This window comes from Cryptococcus neoformans, chromosome 10 (assembly GCF_000149385.1).
Source record: "Cryptococcus neoformans var. neoformans B-3501A chromosome 10, whole genome shotgun sequence".
In the NCBI taxonomy this organism is placed as follows: Eukaryota; Fungi; Basidiomycota; class Tremellomycetes; order Tremellales; family Cryptococcaceae; genus Cryptococcus; species Cryptococcus deneoformans.
Genome location: NC_009186.1, coordinates 1 through 19,902, shown reverse-complemented (window position 1 = coordinate 19,902; position 19,902 = coordinate 1). Strand labels below are relative to the sequence as shown.

The 19,902-nt window shown below is 48.3% G+C and overlaps 5 protein-coding genes across 5 annotated transcripts; 3 read left to right on the top strand and 2 right to left on the bottom strand.

Annotated features, from left to right (window-relative positions):
* Positions 1–334: 334 nt before the first annotated feature.
* Positions 335–1,699, bottom strand: CNBJ0050 (hypothetical protein; the record flags this gene model as incomplete). The annotated part of the gene is made up of 3 exons (XM_768133.1): positions 335–906; positions 1,083–1,144; positions 1,206–1,699. 3 exons carry the CDS (start codon positions 1,697–1,699, stop codon positions 335–337), a joined length of 1,128 nt encoding a protein of 375 aa, XP_773226.1.
* Positions 1,700–3,428: 1,729 nt separating this feature from the next.
* Positions 3,429–5,597, bottom strand: CNBJ0040 (hypothetical protein; the record flags this gene model as incomplete). Its single annotated transcript, XM_768132.1, has 10 exons — positions 3,429–3,710; positions 3,764–3,889; positions 3,945–4,079; positions 4,143–4,552; positions 4,653–4,742; positions 4,797–4,964; positions 5,025–5,109; positions 5,179–5,283; positions 5,338–5,394; positions 5,448–5,597. 10 exons carry the CDS (start codon positions 5,595–5,597, stop codon positions 3,429–3,431), a joined length of 1,608 nt encoding a protein of 535 aa, XP_773225.1.
* Positions 5,598–9,432: 3,835 nt separating this feature from the next.
* On the top strand, positions 9,433–9,720 carry CNBJ0030 (hypothetical protein; the record flags this gene model as incomplete). Its single annotated transcript, XM_768131.1, has 1 exon — positions 9,433–9,720. One exon carries the CDS (start codon positions 9,433–9,435, stop codon positions 9,718–9,720), a length of 288 nt encoding a protein of 95 aa, XP_773224.1.
* Positions 9,721–11,313: 1,593 nt separating this feature from the next.
* Positions 11,314–13,549, top strand: CNBJ0020 (hypothetical protein; the record flags this gene model as incomplete). The annotated part of the gene is made up of 9 exons (XM_768130.1): positions 11,314–11,448; positions 11,516–11,575; positions 11,641–11,858; positions 11,912–12,076; positions 12,131–12,216; positions 12,266–12,750; positions 12,810–12,846; positions 12,900–13,232; positions 13,305–13,549. The coding sequence occupies 9 exons, from the start codon at positions 11,314–11,316 to the stop codon at positions 13,547–13,549; spliced, it is 1,764 nt and encodes a 587-aa protein (XP_773223.1).
* A 647-nt stretch (positions 13,550–14,196) lies between these two features.
* On the top strand, positions 14,197–15,808 carry CNBJ0010 (hypothetical protein; the record flags this gene model as incomplete). Its single annotated transcript, XM_768129.1, has 7 exons — positions 14,197–14,208; positions 14,354–14,467; positions 14,554–14,640; positions 14,707–14,870; positions 14,956–15,074; positions 15,135–15,440; positions 15,546–15,808. 7 exons carry the CDS (start codon positions 14,197–14,199, stop codon positions 15,806–15,808), a joined length of 1,065 nt encoding a protein of 354 aa, XP_773222.1.
* Between the last annotated feature and the right edge of the window lie 4,094 nt (positions 15,809–19,902).

Genomic DNA, 19,902 nt, shown 5'->3' with positions numbered 1-19,902 from the left:
GTCTGGCCCTGGCTATAGTTCTGATCCTGATTTTGACGGGGAAATTTTGGCGATTTCCAGGGTGCAACCGCTATCATATTTTGCAAGCCGGATCTAAATTGGATTAGCTAAGGCAATTCTTCAAAACACAAGACACAATGATAAGGATAGGCAACAAGGCAAAGCCCTGGGACCAGGCGGTCTCCAGCACAGCACGAGATTACATTTTTGCGTGCGGTAGAGTTACCTTATCGCATTCTGCTCCCGCCCCGGACTGGCAAATAATAATCATGATAGACAGACAGCCGGATAGATGAACTGCATAACGAGGGACCAGATCACAAACACTCACAAATCAAAACTTGGACCCGTCGGACTTGCAATGATCTTTCGTTTCATCCTGTTCCTCAGCTTCATTCATCAAACACTTCTCTTCTCTCCCTCGTGTATCTCCCTCCCCTTCTGCGATTGGCGGCACGGGAACAGTTCCCCCAGCAGCAGCTCCCACCGTTTTCCACAAGTTACCCAGAAACTTGATTCCCCCTTGCACGACTTCGGGGCCGAGATATTCTTCTGTATGGGTTATTATACCTGATAAGGCTTTTTCTAACCCTCCTCCACCGTTGACATTGTCGCTGGGATTGGGTTGGGTGAGCATGCGTGATGAGGAGGAAGAATGACGGTGCAAATTTGTGGAAGACCCGCCAATAGTAGCGAGAGAAGAGGAAGATGGGGTGACTGATTCAGAGGTGGAGAAGGATGTTGAGGTCGAGGCTAGACTACCGCGCGTCCGAGGATGGCGCAGGCGGGAGGGTGATATAGGGGTTGCAGGTCGAGGTCGAGCGGCAGAGGATGGTGCAGCAAGTGAAACAAGGGAGGACCATTGGGCTTTGAGTGATTCGAGGGACGATTCTTGTTGTTGAAGTTCTGTTTAAAATAGGATCAGCAGAGCTCTCGAATACCACATCGTCACGCTCAACTGCTGCGTCGTTCTAGTACATCGGCGAGACAATCCCGCAAAGTATCTGCCGCCTTTTCTTTCGAGTTTCTCACCGCCGCCACCTCCATCATATAGCGTGACATACAACGACTAAAACACTTACCGTCTCTCAGCTCGTGCACCCGACGTTCTTTCTGCGCAATAAGTCGTAAGAGATCGGCATGTCTATTAAAAGACCGGAAATCAGCATGAAGGAACCGTCAATCTAATGTGCTGGGGAACACACCTATTCATGAATGTTTGAGGGTCAAGCGTTTGTGACTCCTCACTTTCACTGACCCTTTGACGGTCAGCTTCGACCCCCTCGTGTCTAACGTTGATCGAGCTCCCGTAGGGACTTTGGATATAGGCTCCCCTTGAACTATGAACGCTTTCCCCATTTTTCAAACCCATGGAACTTGCACTTGGTCTTCCTGCTGTTCCGGCTGGCGAAGGCGAATATGTAATTCCAGCTGGGTTTCCGATGACAGAATGTCGGATTCGACGAGGATTGTTAGTTGGTGTAGAGGGTATCGTTGTTGGTGTCAAACTTCGCACATAAGCTGCGGATACCGGTATTTCCCTCTCAATATCAAGAGACGACGTTCTCGGTTTCGCGACTAAAGAGAGGCGCTTGAGTTTGCTGGAGGGTAAAGAGGGAGGAGATGATGCGAGAGAAGGGGAGATTGGCGAGGCGGGAGTATTTTCGAGGTCGAAGAGAGGTGAGAGTTCGTGGGACATCGTGTGATTTGCCTGCAACAAGGGATGGGTATGAGGAACAGAGAACAGAGAAGAATAATGAAACTCGCAAGTCAGAGATGATTCAGTGATTTGATTGCTCGTCGTTTCCACAATCCGGTACGCGACGCGTCTGTCTTTTGCAACATGTTGTTACGTAATCTTCAAGATTACTAGCCAAGTGCCAATTCTGACTTCATTTTATTTCTCGTTTTGATGTACACACACGGTGCATTTATTTACATTGCACCTCTTTCCACCACTGTTACTCTCTGGTGTCGCCATAGAAATGGTAAATCGAGACACCATGTTTTGTATTTCCGCTTTTCTCTCCCGCACGAGCTTTTTCGGCACCCATAATTAATCGCTATCAATGGAACAGCGGTATTTTGTTCGTCTCATCATTCGTCCTCCCATATCGACTACGGCCCCAGTTAAGTAGTTTGAGTTTATCAAGATGACTACGTTAGCCATCTCTCCAGCATATATCAGTATCAATGTTCTCTTTTCCCCGGATTATCTACCCTACGAATACACCCTTCAGTTCATGCGGACACAAGCCATATCGCCCGGTGATCAATGACTTCAGTTCTACTATGATTTATCGACAAGATGATATCAAATGCTCGAGGGAAAAGTTTCATTGGCTGGAAATGTATGGATAAGACTGTGAGTTGTCCAGGAAAGTGTGTCTTTCGGCTGACTGGCTAGCCTTTGCGAGCATTGATCGAGAGGCCAACGCTTAGGCTTTTTTTTCAGTCCATCTGGTACTAAGCTGGGAAATGATGGCAGCAATGGTGCTGATGGCTTAGATGGCGGTATAATGGGGGAAGAGGCCTATGACATGACGGCGCTGGAGGTTTGGGCGGGAGTTGGGCTTCACGAAGATCTGTAAGGCTAAATTCTGACACAGCTCAAACCAATTTTTCCAATAGCAGCACTATACAGTTGACCACGACCTTCTAGTCAAACTGAATACTTGGCATGTATCATCTCATTCAAAATGATAAAACAGCTTATTTATACTGATATGTCTCGCAGAAATGCTGAGCGCCGGCAGAAACAGGGACTCGAATATAATCTTCCTCCCTCGCGCGATCATGTTAGGTTCCTCTACCCTCTTTCGTATGTGATCAATGATCTATCCACAGCAATGAGTGAACTTGTCGACCTCGCTCTTTCTCGTTGGGCTCCATCCTCCCGATCGGCCAATATTTTGGTTCCAAACCATGATTGTTGAACAACCGGAACCCAGGCCCACTTTCCGGAAGAAGCTACTATCGGACCAGATGCCAACAGTCAGAGGCTTTTTTGCATTTCAATGATACTGAAGAGGACAACGATTCGACTTTCCAAAACCCATTTAATCATTTTGAGGAAACTTCTAAGCGTCGCGGATTGAATCCCGACTCATGACCCGTGGAGAAATGGGCATAATTTTCGCCAGGGTTGCCTCCGGTTATTTTATTATGTGGCATGAAGATTGAGAGTCTTTAATGAAGTGGATAACATAATTATGGCAGACGAATCGACAAATGCTGCTCATAACCGACGTTGAGGATCAGCCATCCGTGAATGACTGCGTGGAATGAGATGATAACATAAATGCTAATGCTGCATTACCAGTATGAAGACTCTAAAATTCTAAATTCTACCTACTTACCCAGCTTGATAAGATGCTACTATAACGGCGAAACTCGAGAACGAAGTGAAGACATAAAACAACATTTCTTTAAACTTGGGAATCATTGGCCTTCTCCTGGTGCTGAATCTGGTTGGCAACCTTGTCCAAACCAATCTGGGCAGCAATACGCTCTCGTCGTGCTCGGTCCTCAGCACCAGAAGTGTCGTGGAAGAGCTGGTCGACCTCTTCGAGAGAGAGACCCTTGAGCTCGGGAAGGATGAAGATGGCGTACAAGAAGCCGACAACACAGAAGCACATGAAGACGATGTAAGTCTTGTAGCCAATGCTTTCGATCATGTGAGGGGTAACCATGGCCACGGTGAAGTTCATCTATAATGGTGATTAGCGAGGTTGACAGTGGCAACATACTGAAGAAGGCGTACAATCCAGTTCGCACCGGAAGAGACACTCATACCCTTAGCACGCATGTCGAGAGGGAAGACTTCAGCGGATACAACCCAAGCTAAGGGACCCCAGGTGCAGGCAAAGTTGGCAATGTACCAGTAGATCTGATATGTAACCGTTAGCGGCTGCTCGATTGTCTGCTAGTATCATGCGACTTACAAAGAAGACAGCGGCGTTACCAGCCTTCTTGTTGGTATCGAATTTGTCACCGTAGACGGCAACGATAGCGGCAATAATAGCGTGAGAGATGCCCATGTTAGCTTCGCCCCAGGCAAGGAGAGGCTTTCGACCGAACTATACCAGGCTGTCAGTTACTGCAAATGTGTTGAGAGTCATTGTAAAAAAAAGGGTACACACGTTGTCGACGAAAAGGACGGCAGGGATAGTGAAGACAAACTGGACGATACCGACGATACCAGTGGCCAAAAGACTAATGGTACCACCAGCACCGGCACCACTAAGACCGATCTGTTCGAAGATAGTAGGAGCGTAGTAGATGATAGCGTTGATACCAGTCCATTGTTGCAAAGTCTGGCAACCGGCACCAAGCATGAGTCGGTGAAGTAGGGGCTTGGTAGTGAACAACCTCTTGTATTCGGCCATGGTGACTCGGAAGTTGACGTCCTCCTGGCCGTATCGCTCCTTGGCGGCCTCACGCTCGACAAGACGCTCGGCCTGAAGGGCACGGAACTCGTACTGGACTTCGGGGGCATCCTCGGTAGACTTTCGGAGCATGGCCAAGTTGGTAAGACATTCCTCCTCACGACCTATCAGGATGATGATAAGCGATATGTCGATTGAAAGCAGGAGACAAGCACTTGCCTTTAAGCATGAGCCATCGGGGGGAGAAAGGAAGGAAGCAAGAACCGACACAGAGAACCAGAGCAGGAACGAGCTGGAGACCGAGAGGAATTCGCCAAGCGGCGGTAGTCTGGCCGGCACCGGTACCACCAATGTCTGGTTTACCGCGTTAATTGGTACTGGCACTAGAATCCGACAAAAGTTACTCACAGTTAGTACCGTAGCCGATCCAGTAAGAAATCATGATTCCGAAAGTAATGGCCAATTGTTGAAGAGCGACCAGAGAACCCCGAATACCGGGAGGAGCCAACTCGGCATTGAACATAGGAACAAGCATAGAAAGAGCACCGATACCCATACCTGCGAACCATCGACCAGCTGGACTTAAGTGTGAGCACTGCCGTCATCACTGGGATAACCGCGAAAAGTTTTACTCACCGTAGATGCACGCGACGTTAGAGTTGGCACCGGTTTGAATGGCAGTACCCATCATAAAGACGATACACCAGGCGGAAATGGAGAACTGAGTGAACATGTTAGCGGTGGGAAAGGAAGGAAGGAAGGAAAGAAAAGAAAAGACGCAATCGCTCACCTTTCGGGAAAACCTGTCAGCCAGAGGACCAGCCATGAGAGCACCGAGGAAAGCACCAAGTTCGAGAATAGAGGTCAAGAGACCCTTGGTGTCAGTGTTGTCCAACTGCAGACGGAAGAATTAGGAGATGCAGTGTGAAAGAAATTGGCGAGAACTTACAGTAGCCATGTATCGCTGCTCAAAACTGTACATGACTTGGACTTGACCGAAAACACCCTGTAATGTAGAATGTGAGCAGATGGCAGGTGATCGAGGAATGGTTAACATACCTGGTTGTAACCATATAGCACACCGCCGATAGAAGCGAAACAGGCCAAACCAAGAGCTCGGCCGTTATTGAAGAGACCCCGCCAACCTCCATTTTGGTTTTGAGTGAGGAGAGCATCAAAGTCACCACCAGCAGCAGCACCACCGCCCATTGTTGTTGTTTTTTGTGTTGTGACTGGTGTGTGCGTATAGAATGTATTCTCCAGCTAGATTTCTTGAGACGATGTAAATTATTGTTATGTGGTTGGAAGATTGAGTGGCAATATAATATATATATATATATAACTCGTTGAAGGAGGTCGGGAAGAGATTCGCCCTCGAGTCTTTCTTATTATCATGGAGGACAGCCGAGAGGGCCGGATGTGATTGTGTCACCCGGAGAGCATCTCGAATTGTGTTGACAGACGCCTGCTCAGGCTTCCACGTACCTTCGTCATGCCCCCATTATCCTTAGTTAATCGACCCATGGAGAGAGAGCAGTTGGTTTGTTTGGGTATTTGGTAATGACTTCGATTATATTTTGTGCGGTAATACTCCGCAATGTGGAGGCAGCTATCAGCGCCATGTGGTGCCCTATATTTATTGAAACATTATTAGTATCCTTTTACTCATTTGGAAGGTGGGATAATTGACCACAGACTTCCCGCAGTAGAAGGCTCCTTGTTTTCCCTGAGTTTTCACTGCCCCGCCCCCTTTGCCCCTCTTTGAACTCCGCCTCGAAACACATCGAGCCCCTCATCCCTCTTCTGTCCTTACAGGCCAATGCCCTTTTTGCGCCGTGGATATTCGTGGACTTGGCTTAGTTAGTCATTCACCGTTTAGTCAATAGCTGAAATTGATGCGGTGTTGAATTTCCGTATTTTAGGGAGGCGTGGTTACGGTGACGTAGTTTTACAAAATCGCGCCAAAGGACAGTGTTCTAATCTTTCCATCAGGAACAGAAGCTGGTCGGCAAAGATTACAACATACAGATTATGCTTTCATTTCCATCTCCCGCGTCGGGCCCACCGATCCTTTTTCTCCTTGACACGAACAAATCGGATGCCTCTCCCTCCACATTCTTTGAATGATATACGTGTCGTTTGTAAATCATCAAAGAGCAACGTGTACATTAATAGACCGCCGGGTACACACACACAGCAGATACATACGTGTTGCAGGATGAGATAATCACATCCGACCAATATGAATAGATCATAGTACGTAGCAAGTATCCGGAAACCAAACTGTCGAAGAATAGCATATCAAATCATGCGGAAAAAGTTCGTATCAATCAATCCTCGATCGTGGCCGTGCGTGTTGCCTTAACTGTTGCCGAGTATGTTGCCGGGTATGTTGCCGAATTTTTGCACGGTTTCCCGAAAGTTTCCCTTCAGGTATCGTCGATTGTGTGCGGCAATTGTGGACCGAGGCCGCCGGCAACTTGGCCTCCTGAACTGAGTCGAATTATAGTAGACACACCCTCTATCCTCTTATCGGCTTATTACACTTCAGGGTGAACATTGAGACCATGATGATGACAATTACAATCTTATGGCGGCCGATGCTACCGATTCTCATCCATCGTCATAAAAAGGTTACTTGTTGAGCTTTTTTGGCTGCTCACCTCTTTCTACGGTATTATTTTTACTACCGATTACAACATGGGATGAGAAAAAAAAAAACAGCAGATACGTGTATGTACGCCATATTTCATTCAATTTTGTTTGAAAATGGTCGAAAAAGGCCAAATTCACAGCGCCCTACTCACATCCGGACCCTTGTAGGTAAGCGCGTATAGACTTCCTTTTAAGCCACACCTTGCTTGACCAGTCGAGCAATACTCCTTCCCTGCTTCGTTCCCACCTTTTCCCCCTGTGCTGATCCACCACCGTCCGGTTCAGCACCTTATCTGACACTTTTCTTTTGGACGCAGATATTTAAAGTGAAAGGGGCAATCGGCAAGTGGAAACGAATGAGGGGAAAGGTAAGTTGCTATACCATGTCGGACGAATGAAAGAAGCGGGTGCGCAAGTTAAAACCATCTACACCAAATTCTCACGGATGGTCCCACATCTTGTTCTACTGTTTTTGTTTTTTTGGATGGATCCATGGAAAGCGCAAGAACGACTATTGATGGGATAGGTCTTTTATTTCTCTGCCAGTATTTGCTCTCGTTGGCCGTTCCAGACTTCCAGCTCTCCTTATCAATCCTTCAGAACTGGTTTCTAACGTTGAATGTAATTGTTGGCGTCCGGATGAAAGAATTCAGGCGGGCGGAACGGAAAGCAAGACGGGATGTCAGGGTAAATGAGACTGGCAAAACGAAAGTGGCAGGAAGGAGTGGAGAGCTGTTGATAAGTTACAAGCAATGATTAACGACGCTACAGTAGATGATAGTCGTAAAACTCACCAACAGTACAAGATCAGGGAAAGAACGCAATCCCCGATCGACCGGTATCTCATCCCGCAAGCAATGCTGAGCTTTCAAAACCTCATCCACAGTTTCCCTCAGGGCGATCATAACACACACTTACAAAAGTGATACAGCAAAAAAGATGATTAAAATTGATGGGGTGTGCACAGCCGAAGACCTCGTCCAATGCTTCGGAGCTTCGCCCATATCCGTTTCGATTCGCTGTGAAAAAAAGGCGGCTGGGAAAAAGTAGTCGGTGACCTAAGTGGGGATACGATATCAACACGGATAGCGACTGCGTGCACGCCACTTCTACCCACTTCAATCTCTATATGCAGGAATCCGCATCCTATGTTTTTGACGTTTTTCATCAACTGCACCCATGTGTTCTCTGAGATAGTATTCGCAGTGGTACACAGTCGGATGACCAGCCAGATGGGCACGTGTCGCCCACAAGTGCGGAACAACACTCAGTTCGTCAAAGCTCACATCGAAATGTCTATGTTTAGATCCAGCTCTTCATCCCATATCCTTGACAGCACTGGATACGGAGACGTACCGTTCATCCAATGCGGGTGGTTTGTTGCCTTGAAGGGCAGAGGTAAAATCAGATGCAGACGGTACGCTGTGTTGTAGAGGAGGGGTAAAGTCGGATGCAGACCGGAGGGTCGCACGGACGTCTTGGAGGGTATTGCATGACACATCTCTGCTAGTTTGGCTTGACAGGCGATAAGAAAGTGGAGTGTTTGGCGGATGGATGCGTGAGAGCGGTGAAAGCCGTTGGGAGATTGAGAACGAGAAGCGCCAGGCGGAGCATAGAAACAGCAGAACTGGGCCGACTTACTTTACTTTCGCGATTCGTCACCCAACGACTCTCTTCAACCTTTCTTTTGCCTCTTGTGTCAAACCTCTCTGTCCTTTATCCGCTTGCTCTCGTGCTCTACCAGGAATACCCTCCTTATTTGACCTTGACTCACCGCCCAGCCAACAGTATGCCTCGTGAACCGCAAGCCACCGAACGTCAACCACCCCCTGCTCCCGAACATCGTGCTCAGCGTATCGGGGACCTGCTTGAACGCGAGTATATGCCGACGAGCGCTAGGTGGGAAAAAGGTCTTACGAGGGCCTTTTCAACGCCCTGTGCTATGATGCAACCAGAGAGGACGAATATAGAACACGGATGCTCCATTTGTTCTCCATCGAATATTGTTGGGCACGCGAATCTGGCTTTCTTATGCCAGTATCACCCTTAAGTCGGAGGACATGGGCTATTTGAAGAGCCGCGGTATGTCAATGCCATTTTCGGACACGGACACAAGTAAGATAATAAATCAGTTGATGCCCTCCAAGGCGAGAACAGACAACGGTAGGTCCAGAATCTTTTGAAACCGGTCGTCTCTGACATACCTTTTCTAGCAACCGAGGAGAGTGAGTAGTCTTATATTCTTCCAGAATTTTGCGGCATCGTTTTTGCGCTGACTTGATTATCCTATCACCTAAAGTCCCCTTTCATAGTCGACCAAGATCGCTTACGGCCGGTATCCGAATTCCCGATATCGCGATAGTTTTCTCTTATAAACATCCGGAAGCCGATGCGGAGGGCCCGGAATCCAAATCAACAGAAGAAGAAGAAGAAGAAGAAGAAGCAATTCATTCGCAATCCATTTGGCTTGCCGCCGAATTCAAGATCTAAATTCCCGAACACCTTTCCCTTCCACTCCACTGTCCTTCCATTCCCATCCATAATCGATTCTGTTGTTGTCCTACTCTCTATCCGCTCGCCATTCGCCCGTTTCCGAGCTGATCCCTTCCCCTTCCATCCCCATCTAGCGACTTTCTCTCCTATTCTCGGAGTCTGTCTTGTAGCCTGCATGCGATAAGATACCCTTGGCTCCAAGAACCCACCATCGAGCATGGAGCATCGAGAGGTAGGTGTTGGTGTGCAGGGTATACACTGTGAACGGAGGGGGATTTGCAGGTAAGTCCATACTTATCCTCCTAGCAAGATGAACGGAAGCCCTCTACGCGAAGGCTGAAGACTTCAAGAAGCTCGTCGCTAAGTATGGTATGACCCGTCTCGTTCTCCAGCCTCAACCAGTTTGACGGATATCCCCAGGGCTCTAAGTGTGCCGAGTGGGTCTGGCGAAAGGCTAAAAAGTAGTTGCTCTCTGTTCCGAGCTCGGTGTCGAGCAGCTCCAAGTACGTAATATCTTTCGGTCCGCAAGATATTGCGTGTTGACCAGTTAGTGTACTTTAGGTTGGATCTAACGATTATGCCGAGGCCAACGCGCCTGAAGAAAAGACTGCCGAGGACATACGTTGGCTCGCTGAGTTCATTGCGAAGCAGAATCCTCCTGTGAAGATTGCTTACGAGCCTTGGTGTTTCTCCAAGCGAGTCATCGACTGGGAGCACACCTGGAAGATTGTCCAGCTCGGTGTAAGTCCTGCTGTTTTTCCTCCACTTCATTTAACGCCTAAGGGAGTGGCGGAGGAAAAGTTGGAAGCAGCTTATACGTAAGTTGGACGTTTAACAAGTAAGAGCGGAGGGAAAGAACGGAAGTATTTGTACTGTACAGTACTCATAGAGTATACATCAACCTAATAAAATAGAACACGAAACTGATTTAATCACATTAACCCTACATACCGCCTCGCTACAGTTATCATAATTGCGCGAGTGCCCAAGCCTTAGACCGGACGCCGTAGTAAATCAAGTTGTTTCCTCTCTAGACTCGAAATTGCCTTCGTCCTCACCTTTCTAGGAGTACATCTCCACGTAGCTGCCTGTCCCATACATCCTTCGTCCCATGTGTCAAGTGTCCTCACAGTTTATTATCAAATATCGAAGTATTGACATGAACTGGGCGCACCCAGGTTGTCACCGGATCCTCACAGCCAACGGGGCCCCTCGGGGAATGACGTCACCATCATATCTCGGTCCTTTTTTACCTTCAGAACAGCCGCAAAACAAGCCGCCGCAAAGCAGCCGGACCGAAGACATAGGCGTCTCCGGGTTCGTGGGAGTCCAAAAATATGCACTATCTCGGTCGATGCACTATCTCGGTCCTTTTTTTATCTTCAGAACAGCAGCAAAACGAGCCGCAAACAAGCTGCCAAACAAGCGGCGCAAAACAATCCGCAAAACAGCCGACCGAAGACGTAAACTTTTGAACCGTTCGTCCGCGGGGTTCGCGGGGCCCGCAAAAAATATGCGCCATATTGATGGACAACCGTTGCGTCATCAGTGCAATCGACCAGCAACGTCCAAGATTATTGAAGATTGTCTTGTTATCTTCGGCCAGACGGTCTCATCAGAGTAAGATTCTGGTCAAGAATAGTATATAACTCAGGAAGATAGAAGAACGGAACGTTTCTGCATGCTAATAAAGAACAACTATTCGCCTCCCACTTAATAAACATTCAACTTTCGATCAACTAACTATATTCAATTAACAAGCTCCGCCTAAACGTTTATGAGCGCAACTAACATTGAGGATCGTGATAATAGCTTTCTGGAAAACAAGGCTATTGATCACATTGAGGAAATTGAAAATGTCAAAGGCTCTCAAGAACCGCCTAATCTCCCTGGCTTTGGTGGTCATTTGATAGTGAGTTTATATTTATATTTATATTTCACATGGACGTGTAAAACAGGTGTTAACACCTGTTCCCTAGGATGAAAACCTTGTGCGTGTAGAAGGTGAAGATAAAGTAACATGGTATCTTTGCTTTTTAGTTGCTGCCGTATGTGCATCATCCCGTATTTTTAGTATAAAGTGGCATTAATTGATTCCTAATAGTCGGCAATCGCTGGCTTCCTATTCGGCTATGACACTGGTGTCGTTGGTGTCGCATTGCCTTTGGTGGGAACCGACCTCGGTGGCAGCGCACTCAACTCTTCACAGCAAGAAATTATCACTGCAGGTACCACCATCGGGGCTATCTTTGGTTCTGCTATCCTTGGTGGATGGGGTGATCGCCTTGGACGAAAGATGGCAATCTTGATTTCTGACGTCTTGTAAGTTATCTTTTCGACAGTGTTGTACACTCCCACTTACCTTCTTTATAAAGCTTTACCCTCGGTGCCGTGATCATTGCATGCAGTTACTCTGTCCCGCAAATCATTGTCGGTCGAATTGTCCTTGGTGTTGGAGTCGGTGGCGCATCTGTCATTGCTCCTCTTTTCATCGCTGAGACAGCGCCTACCGCTGTGCGTGGTCGATGTATTGGTATCAAGTGAGCTTTATAGGTATTATATATGGGTGGACTTCAGCTGACGCTGGAGCATAGTGCCTTCTTTATTCCCTTCGGTCAGGTGGTCGCCGACGCAATCGGTGCAGGTGTACAGAACCTGCATAATGGGTGGCGATTACTTTGTAAATATGCATCATACACCTATTTACTGGTCCGCTAACGCATCACCAGTTGCTTTGGGCGTTGTCCCTTCCGTTCTTCAACTGCTTCTCTTCCACTATCTTCCTGAGTCACCACGAATCCTTATCCTCAGGGGGGATACCGACGGTGCTCGTACCGTCTTCCAGCATATCTACCCTACTGCTACTCCTGAAATGATCGACTACAAGTTCCGCGTCGCTCAAGAGTACGTCACTGCCACAACCGCGCTTCAGTCTGATACCACTTTCTGGGAAAGAGTGAAGAAAGTATGGAAGACTGGATCTTACCGGCGATCTATCACTTGTGTCAGTGTTATTCAAGCCGCCTGTCAACTCTCTGGTTTCAACACCCTTCTCTATTATGCAGGCACTCTCTTCGGTCTCCTTGGTCTGTCTAATCCAGCCTTGGGTGGTCTTATCCCTGCCAGTACCAACGCCGTTTTTGTATTAATTGGAATGTCTCTTGTTGACAAAGTCGGAAGACGAGGGTTAATGTTATTTGGTGTGCCAATAATGGTATATTTTTTTCATCTACTCTGATGCGTGTTTTCTATGACTAACTCACATCCCTTCAGCTTCTTGGTCTTGTGTGGAACATCGTTGCTTTCTATTGTGAGTGGTACTATTTCGATTGACCTACCATCATCTCTAACCGTCATGCGAAGACATGTGCAAGCCGACAGGCGGATTCCTCGACACTTCTTACTCCTATGACACGACAAACGTCAGTGTTGTTATTGGTGGTATCGTCTTGTTCGTCCTCGGTTACGGTCTCAGCTACAGTCATATCGCTTGGTACCAGGCTGAATATTTGGCCCTCGAAGTACGGTCCATGGGTTGTGGTGTCGCCACCACTGCCAATTGGATTGCCAACCTCGTTGTCTCCGTCTCCTATCTTTCGGAGCTCGAAACGATGACACCCTCTGGTACCTACGGTTTCTATCTCGGTCTCAGTGTGATCGGCTTTGTGTTCGTCGTGTTCTGCTTCCCAGAAGCCAGTAAGTACTCTTAATATGCTAGCTTTTATCTTTTTTGGCCGAATACTGATGGCCTCACCTTCCCATCGATAGAAGAACTGTCCATCGACGAGACGTCCATTTTATTTGAGAACGACTGGGGAGTTAAGCGATCTATTCAGATGCGCAAAGAGCGACGTGAGACTCAAAAACGATTCCATGATGCCGAACTCGCCGAAGCTGCCACAGCTCACATTGAAGCTCGTCAGCAAAAGTCGACTTCGGTCAGTCCTGCCGAGCTCTCCAAGTTTATGGCGGGTTTGAAGGGTGGCAAAAGAAAACCTTCTGTCTCGGTTTAAGCCGCAGCTTGAGGACGTCCAGTGTGACAAGTGAACGTGGGGTCTTGATATGTGCTAGTGTTTTGGCTCTCAAAATGTTCCTAACTGAAGTTCTTGTATTTACATATATATGATCTGTATGCGTGTGATAGATATATATTGAATCTTCTTCTATGATATGCATCAGCAGTTTACGTACGAGCAAGTGTGGGGCTTGGATAAAGTGGTCCTACTGCGTATGTTTGAGACAACAATCATGCTTGGGCATCGGTACCATTCGATAGCTATGCAACGTAGGAGTGTGTACATACCAACGTATGGAGTAACATGAGATGTACGTAGACGTTTCCCGTATATGGAGCGGAAGGAACAAACAAAAAAAGTGTTGGAAGTGGAGGGTATCCGCCCTACGCACCCCTAAATTCGGCGATAGCCCGGCGTGCCTGTCTTTCTCTTTTGTTCTTCGTACCTTTCTATTCTCTTGTTCTTCGGCATTATTGCCCATATTCCTTATTGTTCTTCGGCACGATGTACGCTCAGAGCTCTTGTACTGCCTAATATATATATCAAGATCCCTACATCATACATCATGCATCATTACTTCTTTTCTTGATCATACGATCGGATTCGCTCTCATTTACAAAGATGGAGACACTGATAACGATGATATGTTACGTAAGGTTTTATAAGAAGGAGCCCTCGGCTGGAGCCGAAAGTCACCGAGGCCAGGAGATGGATATCTTCCCATCTAAATATTAAAATTATTTATCATACCACTTCCCGTTGAGAATCTTATTCTCATACGCCCATCTTATTTACACACAGACACGTACAACGGCACCATTCACTCTCAACTGGGGTATCATCTCTACTTGTGACATCTCCACTACCTTCGCCCACGACCTTGTCGTCGACCCGGCCTGCCATAACATTAAGAATGTCAACCACCCAAGATCGCCGCTGTCGGCTCCTGCTCCGTCTATTCCGCTCAATCGTTCCTTGACAAGCTCAATGAAAGCTGCGAGGGGAAATCATGGGCTTGGGGACTGAGGAATGGTGTTCCCGGTAGTGCCAAACCGAGGGGCACTTACGAGGAAATATACAACGATCCTGTACGCAATCTGGGATCATCTTAAATGCTATGATAAGGCGTATTGACGTACTGCTCTCACAAGTAGGATGTTACAGCCGTCTACGTAGGCACCCCACATGTCCTCCACCACCGTAACGCAAAAGGCGTTCTGTTGGCTGGTACACACGTCCTCGAGAAGCCTGCTTATTTCGAAGTCGAAGCGTTGGACGAGTTGATCAAGATTGCTAAGGAAAACAAAATCTTTATGGAGTGAGTCATTTGTTTGTCTCCTTCTCCTTTTACTCTCTTCCATCTTTTCCTTTGTAAGCATGTATGCTGATGAGCAACGTCGCAGAACTGTGTGGACTCGATTCCAACCCACCGCCTACGTCGTTGAAGAAGTCATCAAGTCCGGTATTCTCGGTAAACCCAAGCGTTTTTTTGCCGATTTCTCCATGGGCTGGGACATAGGCGGTACGCTCTCTTATCGCTGTCTAACAATCCATAATCATTACTAATTTGATACCATATCAGTTTCGGCCGACACCAGCCAAATGGTCAACCCAGCTCTCGGCGGTGGCTCGCTCCTTGATATGTCTGCCTACCCATCTGTCTGGACCATGCTCCTCGTCCACGGCCACCCTCTCAACGCCGATAAACCCCAAGGTGGTCTTCACCCATCAAACTATTTACCCTCGTTCTGGAGTAGATATCAATTCGAGGTGATTGGTGGAGTGGAAGGGGCTTTGCCAGGGAATGTTGATGCCGATTTGGATAATGCCGGACAGAAGAATTTGGCCGCGGTTTTGCAGTGTGAGGAAGGAGATTTGGTTGTTGCCTGTACGTTCCATCTCTCGCTCCCTCATTTATTCCCTTTTCCCTCGCGCTGACTTAATCCTTCTCCCTCCCCTTTCTTCCCATATAGACCCCGCTTTCCAATTCGAGACATTCTAATCCATCCCCGAACCCTTCCGCTTTCCCGGCCCCAAAGGACCATCACTTCCATCATTCACCACCATCCTCTTCATGATGGGAACAATGGGATGTCATACGAAGCAGACGAGGTTGCGAGGTGTATTAGGGATGTGAAGATTGAGAGTGAGAGGATGCCATGGGAGGAGAGCAAGGTGGGGCAGGGGTGGATTGATAAGGTGAGGAAGGAATGGCCGAGCGAGACTGCCAAGTTGGCGAGGACTGCTGGGCAATAGAGTAGGAAGCGGCAAGTGACAAGTGACGCAAGGTCCTTGTGAGATATATCAAAAGCAGAAGGCGAAAGCGAATATGCAGACATCAATGTTTACTGCCCCATCATCTAGGCTGTATATATGTTGTGACTTCCAGCTTTCAAATCATTGATTGCTTCGGCTTGATAAATCGATTAACAAAGAATGGCTTGTAACTTGTCTCGGAAACAAGTCTGACTTGTAACTTGAATCCAATCTTTTTTTCTACCTTCTCCTGCGCCTAATCAACATTTACAACAAGGCAGGCAAGACATGAAGTGACAAAAAGAAGATAAACAAAAGAAGGAAGGATAACTACGAAGTAATAATGTGATGGCGCAAAACGAATAACGAGTTACGTCGTATTACCATCTTGACTCCTTGTCGCCGCGTCTTTCTACAGTACGTACGTACAATGTAGCACGCATGGAGGCGATATGTATGACTACTATTCGGCTATGATGTGAGGCCGTATCCATGCGAGACCACAATTCGGAACACGCCTTCTCTGGCTCTTCCCTTTGTCACTGTACACACTCTCCAGAATTCAGTATCCATCGTGGGGAATATGGCAACAGCCAGTGGCTGCTCTCGTGGACTGATCTGCTTGCCATTAAACATCTATAACTGTAATTGTATCTACTCTTAGGATCGTCTTGGACATGTGATTGTATGGCATACAAGTAACATATCTTTACAAGATGATGCCTATTCCAACTCCCAATATATACAACAGAAACCATATATACAACAGAAACCAATATGTACAACAAAAACCGCTATCCCCTCCTCTTCGTCCACCCACTCAACAGCCGAAGCTGTCCCTTCATCCCCGGGCCAACAAGACGCCCATCTGGTCCCGAGTGACCAGCTTCACCCGCACCCCGAGCATCGTTAGGCGGTCCTTAAAGGCCGCCAACGTAAGCTCGCCCGACTCTGGGTCGATATCTTCAAGGTCGATATCGACAGGGTCGGGCTTGTTGACTATTGGGGGGGGATCATCGCAGAGATCGTCAAGGATAAGACCTGCCTTATTGGAGCCAAAGGACGTGTCAAACGACGAGTCCAACTGTCCAGAGGAGTCACTGTCGACGGAGGAGGGAGCCCTAGAGCATCTGGCACCTACAGTAGATTCGTAAGCGTAACTTAGGGGGTTATAGAGGTTGCATTTTTCGTTGTTTAATTTATTGGGTTGTCGTGTGTGTTACCCGAATGAAAGAAACTACTTAAATAAACAACATTTAAAGAAAAAAGAAAAAATAATCCAACCTCCTCTTCCTCACAAGACCAGCGTCCTCGCCCTCGCCTTTACTAACTCGACACCGATCCTTTTCTCCATCTTCTCGAACCCCCCCACCGGCATCGCCTCTTAGGGGGTTATAGAGGTTGCATTTTTCGTTGTTTAATTTATTGGGTTGTCGTGTGTGTTACCCGAATGAAAGAAACTACTTAAATAAACAACATTTAAAGAAAAAAGAAAAAATAATCCAACCTCCTCTTCCTCACAAGACCAGCGTCCTCGCCCTCGCCTTTACTAACTCGACACCGATCCTTTTCTCCATCTTCTCGAACCCCCCCACCGGCATCGCCTCCCTCCAGTCCTTCCAATCGTCTGCTGTGCTCCTGCTCATCAAGCCACCAGTGGAAAGGATGATTGGTTTAAAAACCCCACCAGTGACCTTCGGAGCGTTCTTAGAGACGACCTGACCCACCTTGTCGAGCCAGTTCACGCACCGGTCCAAGCAGAATTCGGCCAGTTTGCTGTTGGGGGTGCTGGGGGTGGCTGTGCTCCTCGCGTCTCGGTCCCCGAGGGAGTAAACCTTCAGGTCGTAGTCAGTGAAGGCCAGAGCGCTAGGGTTAGGGGGTTATAGAGGTTGCATTTTTCGTTGTTTAATTTATTGGGTTGTCGTGTGGGTTGCCCGAATTAAAGAAACTACTTAAATAAACAACTTTTTAAAGAAAAGAAAAAATAATCCAACCTCCTCTTCCTCACAAGACCAGCGTCCTAGCCCTCGCCTTTACTAACTCGACACCAATCCGTTTCTCCATTTTCTCGAACCCCCCCACCGGCATCGCCTCCCTCCACTCCTTCCATTCGTCTGCTGTGCTCCTGCTCATCAGGCCACCAGTGGAAAGGATGATCGGTTTAAAGACCCCACCAGTGACTTTCGGAGCGTTCTTCGAGACGACCTGACCCACCTTGTCGAGCCAGTTCACGCACCGGTCCAAGCAGAATTCGGCCAGCTTGCTGTTGGGGGTGCTTGGGGTGGCTGTGCTCCTCGCGTCTCGGTCCCCGAGGGAGTAAACCTTCAGGTCGTAGTCAGTGAAGGCCAGAGCGCTGGAACCTCTGACCCGAAGGTCGTTTCTCCTTTGTCCCGACAGCGTGTGGGGCTCAATCTCAACCGTGGCACCTTGGATTTGTTTGAGGTGTTGATAGATGACGCGGTTGATGGCATTGTGCCGGCGCTGGGTCCAGGGGTTGCGGGCGCGGCAAAGCTCGTCGTGACCCAAAGGTGAGTCCGACCCACAGAAGCGACAGACAGGTATCGAGGAGCCGACCAGGGTGCGGTCGTGGAGACCCGAGGCAATCTCGACGTGGAAAGGCGCAGGGGCTGAAGGTAAGGGATGACTGATAACCAACTTCGGCCGAGTCTGGAGGCATTCTCGGTGAGCCGCTTGCGTTCAGTGTCGCCGAGATTACGTAGAATGGCTTCCTGTTGCGATTCCCAGAGTTCTGCGCATCGAGTTCGTTGGGGGACCGGTGTTGGAGGTTCCTCTGGCGAAGAAAGGAGACCTAGGTTGTCGAGGAGAGTGTCGGAGGCCTCGGCTGCCGAGCGGTAAGCAAGGGGGGCTACATCTTTGAAGGAAAGTAGACCTAGTCCGCCCAGTCGCGCTGGTAGCTTCGTCAACGATCTCCCTAGAGCCTCCTCTTCCGCCGTATCCTCCCGCTGCCTCATCCTCATCCTTTTCACCTCCTCCCATAGCATCGTGTCCAGCCTCTCCCATAGGTCTACAAGGTCGTCCGAGCGCAGACTTCTCTGCAGGTGTCGTAGATTTTGCTGAATGCAGAAACGTAATAGAAGGAGCGCGTGTTGATGTGGAAGATCCTTGAGCTTGCCCACCTTTGCCATTTCCTTCCGAATCCTGCCTTCCAGAAACTCCGCTCGCTTCTCCTTACCTCCTACCATCGTCCCTAGCATCTTGAAGCCCTCCTGCCTGATCTCATCGAAGCTGATTAACTTGCATTTCTTTTCATTGAGCTTGATGATGTGCTGCTTGTCGGCGAGGAATTGGGTAGTTTTGCTGAGGACTTGCGAGTCGTTTGAGAAGAGGTAGATGTCATCGAGATAAGCGAGCGCTTGCGTAGATGGACCTAGCGATTGGCTGAGGGCATTCAAGGTTGGTCGGAGGGTGATCGAGAAGAAGAGAGGGCCGAAAGGGTCACCCTGTCGAACGCCTTGAGAGGATTGAAGGATTTTGTCGCCACACACAAGGTCGGACGAGTCGCCATAGGCCCATTTGCAAGTCCTCCAAAGCGTCGGCGCATGGGTCTTGACCGCCGCTGCCATCTCGGCCCTATCTACACGGTTGAAAGCGTTAGAAGCTTAGGGGTTATAGAGGTTGCATTTTTTCGTTGTTTAATTTATTGGGTTGTCGTGTGTGTTACCCGAATGAAAGAAACTACTTAAATAAACAACTTTTTAAAGAAAAGAAAAAATAATCCAACCTCCTCTTCCTCATAAGACCAGCGTCCTCGCCCTTGCCTTTACTAACTCGACACCAATCCGTTTCTCCATTTTCTCGAACCCCCCCACCGGCATCGCCTCCCTCCACTCCTTCCATTCGTCTGCTGTGCTCCTGCTCATCAGGCCACCAGTGGAAAGGATGATCGGTTTAAAGACCCCACCGGTGACTTTCGGAGCGTTCTTGGAGACGACCTGACCCACCTTGTCGAGCCAGTTCACGCACCGGTCCAAGCAGAATTCGGCCAGTTTGCTGTTGGGGGTGCTGGGGGTGGCTGTGCTCCTCGCGTCTCGGTCCCCGAGGGAGTAAACATTCAGGTCGTAGTCAGTGAAGGC